This window comes from Podarcis cretensis, assembly GCF_951804945.1.
Source record: "Podarcis cretensis genome assembly, chromosome: 2".
NCBI lineage: Eukaryota > Metazoa > Chordata > Lepidosauria > Squamata > Lacertidae > Podarcis > Podarcis cretensis.
In genome coordinates, this window is record NC_137171.1 from 123,158,583 (window position 1) to 123,169,252 (window position 10,670).

General features: G+C 42.6%; 1 protein-coding gene across 1 annotated transcript in view; it reads left to right on the forward strand.

Moving 5' to 3' along the window:
• LOC307209847 (vomeronasal type-2 receptor 26-like) overlaps positions 1 to 10,670 on the forward strand; it is a gene marked incomplete at both ends in the record, with an annotated part of 161,875 nt that overhangs the window by 4,809 nt on the left and 146,396 nt on the right. Inside the window, one exon of the mRNA XM_079965211.1 lies at positions 1,775 to 1,901. Within this exon, the coding sequence (XP_079821337.1) occupies positions 1,775 to 1,901 (127 nt within the window). The remainder of the gene's footprint in view (positions 1 to 1,774; positions 1,902 to 10,670) is intronic.

Genomic DNA, 10,670 nt, shown 5'->3' on the forward strand with positions numbered 1-10,670 from the left:
TAGGCCCCATAATTTGGGGTGCAATTTTAAGGGGGTTGTTTAATTTAGCAACTAGATGCGGTGTCCCAAAGCTTCCACACACCCTCTCCTATTTATACCATAAAGAAAATATATCCCTCACATACAAAAAAAACCCCTCCCAACCCTTTTCTACCTCAAACGCAGGTTGTGGGGAAGTGGAACCACTTCACTTTATACTATTTATTCTTATTAAGCGTGGCTAGCCCAATACCCTTATCCAGACTTTTAGAAAGTTTCATGTGGCTCCCAAGAGCCCCCTCCTCCTTTTTTAAATAGCATTTATTGAAAAAGTCTTTATTGACTTCTCCAGTAGAACTACTGTTGCTATACTGCCCAAATGTTTTGTGATCCACGCCCAGCAAATAAAATTCCCTGGGTGAGTGATAAGGAAAGTAGAAAAATGAATTCCCATATTGGTGCCAATGCAACAGAGAAGGCCCTTCTCCATTTTTCAAGAGAAAATGCTATCCTATCCTACGTAGCTCAAAGTTCATCTTTACAGATATTGGGGAGGTCCTCCTCTAAGAATTGCATTCTGGGCCATTGAGATCTTTATACACACATGCCAACATCCTAAACTAGACCGCAAACATACAGTCTTTATTTCTCACTGGGTTCAGTTCTCCCCATTTCTCCATTAGCTTTACATTATTTGTTTGTTGACTTGTTTGCCAGTTTGTTTTTAGAAAACTCATCTTCACCCTAATTTTGGCACAACTTCCTCCTAACTTGCATGTTTTAATGGGCAATCCTAAAATCTCTTGGAGGATTGGTGATGTGTAATCCCATTTGGCTGCTTCCTCATTGAACAGCCCAGCAGCTGCATTTTGTACCAGCTGCATTTTCCAAACTGTCTTCAAAGTTATCCTGATTATAGGACAGCCAGACAGTTGTCAGAGCTTGGATAACAGACTGGACCTATCCTGTCCTGGAACAGCCATGGCAAGTGAAGCTGCCAGGCCCGGAAAGAGCCGCTGTTTCCCACTGATACCATCTGGGTCTCAAGCAACTATGCAGCATAGGTGCCATTTCACGCCGAAGATTGTGGGTGCCCACAAGAAAAGGGCTTCAGCTTTGCCCATTAAGTTTGTAGCTGCCCAGCCCCACAAATATATTATTGTGGGCGCTGAAGTGTCAGGAATGAGCCAGCTCCTAGTGGAACTTTACAGCCGGCTGCAGAATGCAGTCTGAACAGTGGTCAGTGCCCACTGCTACTGCCCCACCCCTTGGAATGCCGGTTGCCGAGGGAACGACTGAGAGCATCAAAGCTCTCAGGAAGCTCAAACAGGTGGGAACAGACACAGAGATAGTCTGTCAGAACAGGAAGAGGCTCGAGCTAATCCAATAAGTCCAAAGAGTCGGCGAATGGGAGGGCTGCTAGATAGGAAGCAAAACAAGAGACACAAGGGGTGATGGTTCAATATATTCTGCAGACACCGGAAGGAGTCTTCAGAAGGGTCATCTTGAGTGATAATGCCAGTGGCTGCGTTAGAGCTGTCCGGAGCTATCTGTTTGTTTTTGCAATAAATCCTCCTTTTTAATTACCTATGCTTACTGTGTTATCAAGCTGGGAACCTGGACTCCTGACACGAAGCACTGATGGCCCCCTGGAGTTGGCTCCAGTGCTATGCAGATGTAGTTTTTAGTAACAAGCTTCAAATTAAAATTGTGCCCTTCCCAACCCTGTGCCTCATTTCCATAGAAAAATTAGGCCTAACCCATTTTCCTCGACACCCCTTGTTTTTATGTTCAGACCCTGCCTCCTTCCAGGTGTGTGGAAAGTTGTCGCCCTGGATTTGTCAAGATGGTTCAGGAAGGAAAACCACTCTGTTGCTACGACTGCAATCCCTGCCCAGAAGGAACCATCTCCTCTCAAGAAGGTGGGTGACTCCAGTGGCTTTTTATAGGGGAAATTTAGAACTGGCTATAATCCGTGCACAGAGTGTGACCCTCTACAAAACACCTGTGCATTTTCCTCCTGTGTGTGCATACATGCTTTCTTATTTAGAGTCACATTCCATGACCTTTAGAAATCTACACAGAGTTGGAGAGAATAATCAGAACTGGGAAATTGACAGCATAGATGCAGAAGACTGTTCATCAAGCTTTTCACAGTAGGCATCATGCACTCCAACATGTGGCATTATTTTCAGGCACAAATGTTTCATAGAATTCTGCCCCTTCCAGAGTGTCATATTGGATATTTTTGGGAGCAGGAGCCTATTCATAATATGGACATATTCTCAAGAAACATTGGTGAATGCTGTGTGGAGAGTGGCAGTGCAGTCCACAGAAACTCAAGGTGTGATCTTCAACTTGGGAAACCTGAGTTCTGCCCAAAGTTTCACAAGTTTCATAACTGTTCCATATTTTAAATTGTTGTCCTGATGATAATTTATGGCATTTCTGTGAAAATTTCTTGGAATGACAAGATAGAAATACAGTGGTGCCCCGCAAGACGAACGCCTCGCAAGACGGAAAACCCGCTAGACGAAAGGGTTTTCCGTTTTGGAGGCACTTTGCAAAACGAATTTCCCTATGGGCTTGCTTCGCAAGACGAAAATGTCTTGTGAGTTCCTGCGGGTTTTTCCCCCACCTCCCCCCCCTTTTCCTAAGCCGCTAAGCCGCTTATTAGCTGATCTGCTGATAAGCCGCTTAACAGCTGATCGCTAAAAGCCGCTAAACCGCTAATAGCGCTAATCCGCTAAACTGTCAATGGGCTTGCTTCGCAAGACGAAAAAACCGCTATACGAAGAGCCTCACGGAACGGATTAATTTCGTCTTGCGAGGCACCACTGTACATCAATAATATAAATACCTGCTAAGCAAGGAACAGGGATGACTAGAAGACTTTAAGCTAGTCCATTTTCCTTCCCTGAAACCACATGACAGTGTTATTGTGACTTTAAAGGAGGGCGTTCTGCATTGTGGTGCCTAGCAGATGGAATGTCCTCCCTGTTGACTTCACAACTAATGCAAGATACGCCTGTTGCCTCAGGTTTTACCTGACATGTAATATTCGTAATACTGTTTTTTGATCCCATTTATCACATACAATTGTACTGGATTTTTTAATGTTTTCTAATAGTGTGAACCAGTTTGGCATTACTTTCTGAAAATGGAAAGCAATTTAGGAGGATATAAGATCGATAATACTATTTTTTTGCAGATGCAGAGCATTGTGCCAAGTGTCCAGAGAATCAGCATCAAAACAATGACAAAGATCAATGTGACCCTAAGGTTATCACCTTCCTGACATATGAAGAACACTTGGGGATTGTCCTATCTTCCTTTGCCCTCTTCTTATCCATAACCACAAGTTTTGTGTTAGGAATCTTCATTACATACAAGAAAACTCCCATAGTCAAAGCCAACAACCGGGACCTCTCTTACATCCTCCTTCTCTCACTCCTGCTTTCATTTTTGTCTTCCTTCCTCTTCATTGGCCAGCCAAGGAAAGTGAACTGCCTTCTCCAGCAAACAGCCTTCAGCATCATCTTCTCTGTTGCCGTCTCTTCTGTGTTGGCCAAAACCATCACTGTGGTGCTGGCCTTCCTGGCCACAAAGCCAGGGAACAAGGTGAGGAGATGGCTGGGGAAGAGTCTCACCAACTCCATTGTCATTGCCTGCTCCAGTGTCCAAGTTGTCATCTGCACCATCTGGCTGGGCATCTCCCCCCCTTTCCCAGAGCCTGACATGCACTCCCAGCCCCGAGAGATCATCCTGCAATGTAATGAAGGATCTGTTGCCATGTTTTATGGTTCCCTTGGCTACATGGGCTTCCTGGCTGCCATCTGCTTCACTGTGGCTTTCCTGGCCAGGAAACTCCCAGGGTCCTTCAATGAAGCCAAGCTGATCACCTTCAGCATGCTGGTCTTCTGCAGTGTTTGGGTGTCCTTTGTGCCCACCTACCTGAGCACCAAGGGGAAATACATGGTAGCCGTGCAGGTCTTCTCCATCTTGACCTCCAGTGCTGGGCTTCTGGGCTGCATCTTCCTTCCCAAGTGCTACATTATTTTATTGCGGTCTGATCTGAATACAAAGGCATATATAACAACAACTAAATTAGAAATCTGATTATTCGAAGACTTTTTTCCCAAAGGTGTCATTTCGTAATTTTAATGCCGAACCTCAGTGTTGTTGTTGCTGTTGTTTTACGTTACAGAAATATCCTTCATCTTACCACTATGCTCATACACTGTTCTACGGCCTTTCCGGGAATTCATGGTTATGCCGAGAAATAAGAGCTGAGTATCTTCAGCATTCTGATGGCACCTTGTTCCAAAATTCTTTTTTTTTTTTTTTGCATAAATCTTTTATTAAATCTTTTTTTTATGATACTACAAAATAAAAAACAAAGTTATACAAAAACAAAAGTAGAAAAAGAAACGGAAAGAGAAAGATGTACAGTGGTACCTCTGGTTAAGTACTTAATTCGTTCCAGAGGTCCATTCTTAACCTGAAACTGTTCTTAACCTGAAGCACCACTTTCGCTAATGGGGCCTCCTGCTGCCGCTGCGCTGCTAGAGCACGATTTCTGTTCTCATCCTGAAGCAAAGTTCTTAACCCGAGGTACTATTTCTGGGTTAGCGGAGTTTGTAACCTGAACCGTCTGTAACCTGAAGCGTATGTAACCCGAGGTATCACTGTACATGTTTAGGGGGAGAAGGGGAGAAGGAAAGAGAGAGAGAGAGAGAGAGAGAGAGAGAGAGAGAGAGAGAAGCAAAGCGAAATACTTTCTGATTCTCTGCCTGCCAGTTACATAAAAATAATTATTCAAACCATTTGCTTCACAATAACATCCCACTAAAAACAAGTATTGTTCAAACTTAAATCCCAAATACCACCGGGTTGGTGCCTCCAACAATGGCAGAATTCCTCTGATCGGGAGGAATTTGCTCCGTGGAAATCAGGGTCTGGCCGCCATGGTGAAGGTGGAGACCCACTAAAAATCACAGGCGGGAGAAGCCTGTGAACGTGGGATTCAGCTGGCACCTTTTGCGCCTCCCCTACTCATGGGGAGACCTGGTTTCGGGGATCCGGAGCGACGTGGGGTGAGCGGTGCAGTGCTTCGAATTGACTGCTTCTTTCACAGAGTGAAGCCGCACTGCTGTTGCCAGAGAGCACTGACTTTTTCCTGTGGACAATTTGATCCTAAACAACCTCCCGTGAGTAGAATGGAAAACTGGATTTTTAAATGTCTTAATTTGGCACCGGAACGGGGAGGTTTCAAACAGGAAGTCCGCCTCCCCCTTTTGTAAATAGATTGAAGCAAAGAGCTTGCAAACTAAAGTCTTGGAAAGTCCTCTGTAAAGGATTAAACTTCCATCGGCTAAAATCATTAAACCCCCCTTGGAAGCAGGAGAAGAAGAGGGAGAGAAATTTGGGCTCGCGTAAGCCTGCAGGAGAGAGTGAAGAAAGTTAAATTACCACCGCTCTGAACCTGGAAACGGGCTGCTAGTAAGACTGACGTTTTGGGAAAGTTCACTGACAGAGAATAAAACGTATCTTGACAGCTAGTTAAATAAGAGAAATACATTGTTTCCATTGTCTCCTTCTGCGTTTAAAAAGGAGTAAAAGTAACTGAAAATTGAAACTAATTTTATTGCTTGAACTGCTTAAAAGGATTGATACAAATAGAAATTGTTTCCCTCTAGAGGGAGCCTTTGAACCTGTTACAAGAGTTGAGCTAGTGGAATCTCCAGCTGCAAGATAAAAAACCGTGAGAACAAGGGATTGACCATGGATAGGTTAAGAATGTTGACAGAAGAAGCCTTAGTGATTGCATTATGTAAGATAAGTGATTCATTGGGACAGCTCCCCAAGAAGACGGATTTGATGACTATTAAAATGGATAACTTGGGACAAAAAGTGACTAATTTGGGACAAAGAGTGAACATCTATACAGAAGCCGTTCAGGAATCGATGCAGGAATCTACTTTGGTGTGGCAGGCTGTGGAGAAGGCGTCGGAGAAATTTGTTGTTGTTGAACCTAAAGTAATACAAGTGAAGAGGGAGAGAGCCCCAGCCTTACAGAGGCAATTTGATGACTATAAGTTGTTGCCTTCTATGATTGAATTCAGAGAAGGTCAGATTTTGAGGATTGGAGCCCTGCTTGGACTGGAGTAGGAAAGTTAGATAGATCACATCATGCAGGGATTTACTGACCTTTGGGACCTGCACCTGGGTCAGGAGGAGATTGGAGTTGTGGGGACTTTCAGATTTGGAGGGATTTTGAAACACATCCTAAAATATCTTTTGGATTTTAGTTTTAATTATGGAGATTTGGCTGACCTGTCAAGAAGGAATAAAAACATTGCTAGGTCGGAGCTTCCCCGAGATCTACTCTTCAGCATCAAAGGAAGGAAATTAAGAACAAGATCAGCAGAAGACAAAGTAAAGTGCATGTATAAATATGAAGAAGATCTGCAGAAGGGACTTGGAAAAGAGTTAAGAGCCTCGGACAGAAGATCACCAGGTTATGGAATTGACGGAAATGACTGGCAGAATCCGAGACCAGGGAGAAGAGACGGTGGAAGAAGATTGGAAAAAGTTAAAAGTTTATTTATAGAAATACTGTAAAATTAATGAGTGTCAGAAAAATGTTGGAATGAAATTATAAGGCTTTAGTAGAAATGTTATAAGGAGTTAAGCATAAATAAGTATTATAGTATTAATGGAAAATAAGGTTAAAATAAGTTAAGATAATTATATGACAGAAAATATAGAAAGATGGAAAGGAATTGCTGAAACAATTAATAGAAGTGGAATACAAAAAGGGAGGTGAGATGAGGTCGATGAAACAAGGGAATGAAAGATAAGGCATTGAAATGGTATGTATGTTTTTAAATTGTTTTTGCTTTGTTTTGTTTAGTCTAATATGTTAATGTTGCATTGTGTACTGTTTATATATTGTATCGTATTGTTTTTTTCTTTCTTTTGCTTCTTTTTTTGCTTTCTTTTTCTTCTTTATTGTAAGGTTTAAAAGTAATAAATATTATTTTAAAAAAAAAAGGAAAAGACCCTGATGTTGGGAAAGATGGAGGGCACAAGAAGAAGGGGACAACAGAGGACGAGATGGTGAGACAGTGTTCTCGAAGCTACCAGCATGAGTTTGACCAAACTGCGGGAGGCAGTGGAAGACAGGAGTGCCTGGCGTGCTCTGGTCCATGGGGTCACGAAGAGTCGGACACGACTAAACGACTAAACAACAACAACAAATTGATTCAAGGGCCTAATGAACCTAAATATTTTGGGTGGTGTCGTGTAAAATCTCTATGGCTCTGTCCTACTGCACCTGATCCTAAGAAGCAGGTTTCTTTTCCTTCCTGCCATCTATGGGCCCATGAAACTTAGGGGTCCGTGGGGGGGGGAGACATTGCTTTGGAGTATCACTGTATGTCAGACAGTTAACAAAGCTCAGCAATACTATATTGCACTGGGACATAGTAGAACAACTATGTACAGCACAGTTCTTTTAGCGTCCCTAGAGCCCAAGGAAAGTTGGAATGCAGTTATTCACATTCAGTATTGTAGCTGAAAGTGATTCTACATTTGTCTGCCTCTCAATCCAGACAGATAGCTTATTGAATGGAGCAACCAAGATTTTCCAGCAAAACTATCCCAACAAAACCCTCCCAGCAGAGATCCAACACAGGAAGGTTAGGTTGCAGCCAAGCAAATGTTACCAACACAAGGCTAGTCATGCTCTCCTTTGCATTGATTTATTTGCCTCTGAATCACACCTCACAAGCTCCTTGAGCTTGTGACCTTGAGCTGCACGTGCAAGCGAGTACTCTGAATTAACTCTGCCTTGGCTTTTTATCTGCAAGGATAAACTGACACACTCTGGCACATTCTGACTCTGCAGTGGCCACAGGTCCCCTGTGCATAATGTACTGCCTTTTCAGAGACAAGTCACAGAAAATACCTGATCAACCAAACCATTGCTACTAATGCTCCTCTGACTTGTCTTATTTGCTAGCAGATGATAAACTGAGGGACAGTTTTGCCATTGCAATATTCAGTCACATAGATGCACCCACAAGATGTTAGGATATAGTTCCGTTTCACCTTAAAAGGGTACAGGCATGACGTTTGTGTATCACATGCCTGTTTACTCCCTGCTGGGAGCTTCTGTTGTATGTTGCTTTTGTATTACGGCTGTTTTTCCTGGAGATGAAGGGATACAGTCATGTTTTCCTTTGTTCCTGAACTATGCTGAATAAAGCTGTAAATATGCTCTCTCTGTCTGCATCCTCTGTTGTGGATGATCTATACACTCTGCTGACAGAGTGTGCATGGGTCTCGGAATGTACCTGAGGCTCGTGTTGCTAACTGACTGATGCTGTTCCACAGGAGACCGGTGATCGTCCGGAGCCAGCTGGGGGCTTACCTGATGCCCTCGTCTCCTTGGCAGTATCCCAACACAGCATTCCCCATGAAGGAGCTGAGCAGCCACAAATTTCAGTGCCAGGGCCATTCATGCTGCATGGCACCCATGGCGTCGGGCATGCCCTATCATGGCACCAAAATGGCACTCCTTTTCAGTTGAGCCTGTTAGGATATTTCCGTTCCACCTTAAAAGGGAGCAGGCTTTGTGAGTCACAGAGTCTGCGCATTTCCTGTTCACAGGATGTTTCTGTTTTGATAGAGCTGTTGTCTCTCTCTCTCTGTGCCTGAACACGCAAGCAGGCAGTCATGTTTTTTTTCTTTGTCCTGACCAACGCTGAATAAACTTCTAAATAATACTCTCCTGAGTGCGTCTTTCGCTGTACGAACTCTGCAATAGAGCGTGCATCAGCTTTGGAATGTGGAAAGCTATTTTCTGGAGCTCGTGTCGCTAATTACTGCTACTGTATCTATGGGAGATCGATGGACGTCGGAGTCGACGTGGAGGCAGTGATGGCCTTTGTCTCCCTGGCAGTATCCCAACAGAGCCATGGTTGTAAACTTACAGATACTGTGAAAAGATCCAGTCAAACTTCATTTAGTCAAATGGTTGCCATTCATACTTCTCTGCTTGTTATGCTGCCTAACATTGACCTCGGAGAACACAGCACCTCTACTAACCACCACCACTGGCCAAACCCTGTTTTGTCTGTAGTGTCCCATTTCAAGTAAGACCTGCTCATCTCCAACTCAAGAGCTCCCTTGGGCAGAGAAGATGGTGCTGCAGAGGTTCCCCCCAAGACTTCCTCCCCCTTCGTTGGAGTGCTACTTTGGCCCTTATCAAGCTCCACTAAGCTCCAGTCTTTGTTGAAGGATCTGTGTGTATTGCTGGAGTCTGAATTAAGTGTCTGGGTGGCTGGTGTTTCTGTTTGATTTGGTTGGAGATTTGTAAAGTTTTTGCTCCATTGATACACATGAAACCAATCTATTCCACCTTTTATATACACCAGCATTTCTTGTATTTCTTCTTCACTTTATTTTTCCAGTTTCTTTTATTTGCTGTTCTAAAGATCAGGTATTGGCTGTGTGCTGGGAATATGTTTCTATTAACATGCAGAATTTGATGCCGAGCCAAGGAGGTATCTCCCAATTCCATTTGCCCGATAATAAATGTTGGAAATGTAAAGAGATTGAAGGTACATTCTTTCACCTTTGGTGGACATGCCCAAAGATTAAGACCTTCTGGGAGATGATCTATAATGAAATGAAAAAGGTATTTAAATATACCTTCCAGAAGAAACCAGAGGCCTTTCTCTTGGGCATGGTCGGCCAATTGGTGCGAAAGGAGGATAGAACTTTTTTTATGTACGCCACAACAGCAGCAAGAATACTCATCACAAAGTATTGGAAAATACAAGATTTACCCACCCGGGAAGAATGGCAGATGAAGGTGATAGAATATATCGAACTGGCTGAGATGACTGGCAGAATCCGGGACCAAGGAGAAGAGTTGGTGGAAGAAGATTGGAAAAAATTTAAAGTTTATCTTCAAAAATATTGTAAAATTAAGGATTGTTAGAAAGATGTTGGGAAAAGAAAATTATGTGTTTTTAGCAGAAAAGATATAAAGGATTAAGTAAAAATGAATTGGTGAAAGAGAGAAGGTAAAATTATAATATGTTAAGATAAATTATTAGGATAAAAACAAAGTTGGAAGGATTTGCTGGAATATTTAATTGAATTAGAATACAAAAATGGGAGGTGTGAGGAAGTCAAGGAAATAAGTGAATGTAAGTAAGTGAGTTAAAGGTTTGACTTGTTTTTTATTTCTTTTCTCTTTTTTCTGTTTCTTGATTTTTTTTACATGTATTGTTTTTTTCTTTTTCTTCCTTGATTGTTTTCTTTTCTTTTTTTTCTGTAACCTTTAAAATCTTAATAAAAATTTATTTTTTTAAAAAAGAAAGATATATTTTCTGGCACTACCCTATGCCTTGTTATCCAGATTTCCCATTAAGTTCAATGGGACACACAGATAAGAGTGTACTGAATGGGAACCTGGACTTACTTACCTGGGAGTAATCCCCATGGGCCACATGCCTCAATGAAAAAAGCAGTTCATAATTCTTAATGAATTAATGGTGAGTGGATTTCTGTGGGGGAACAGAGGTTTGCATGTCTCTGAATGTCATTTGTTGGGGAACAAGACCACCAAAGGTCTTGTAGTAAAACAGAGGGGACACTTATACATGTTTGGTGGA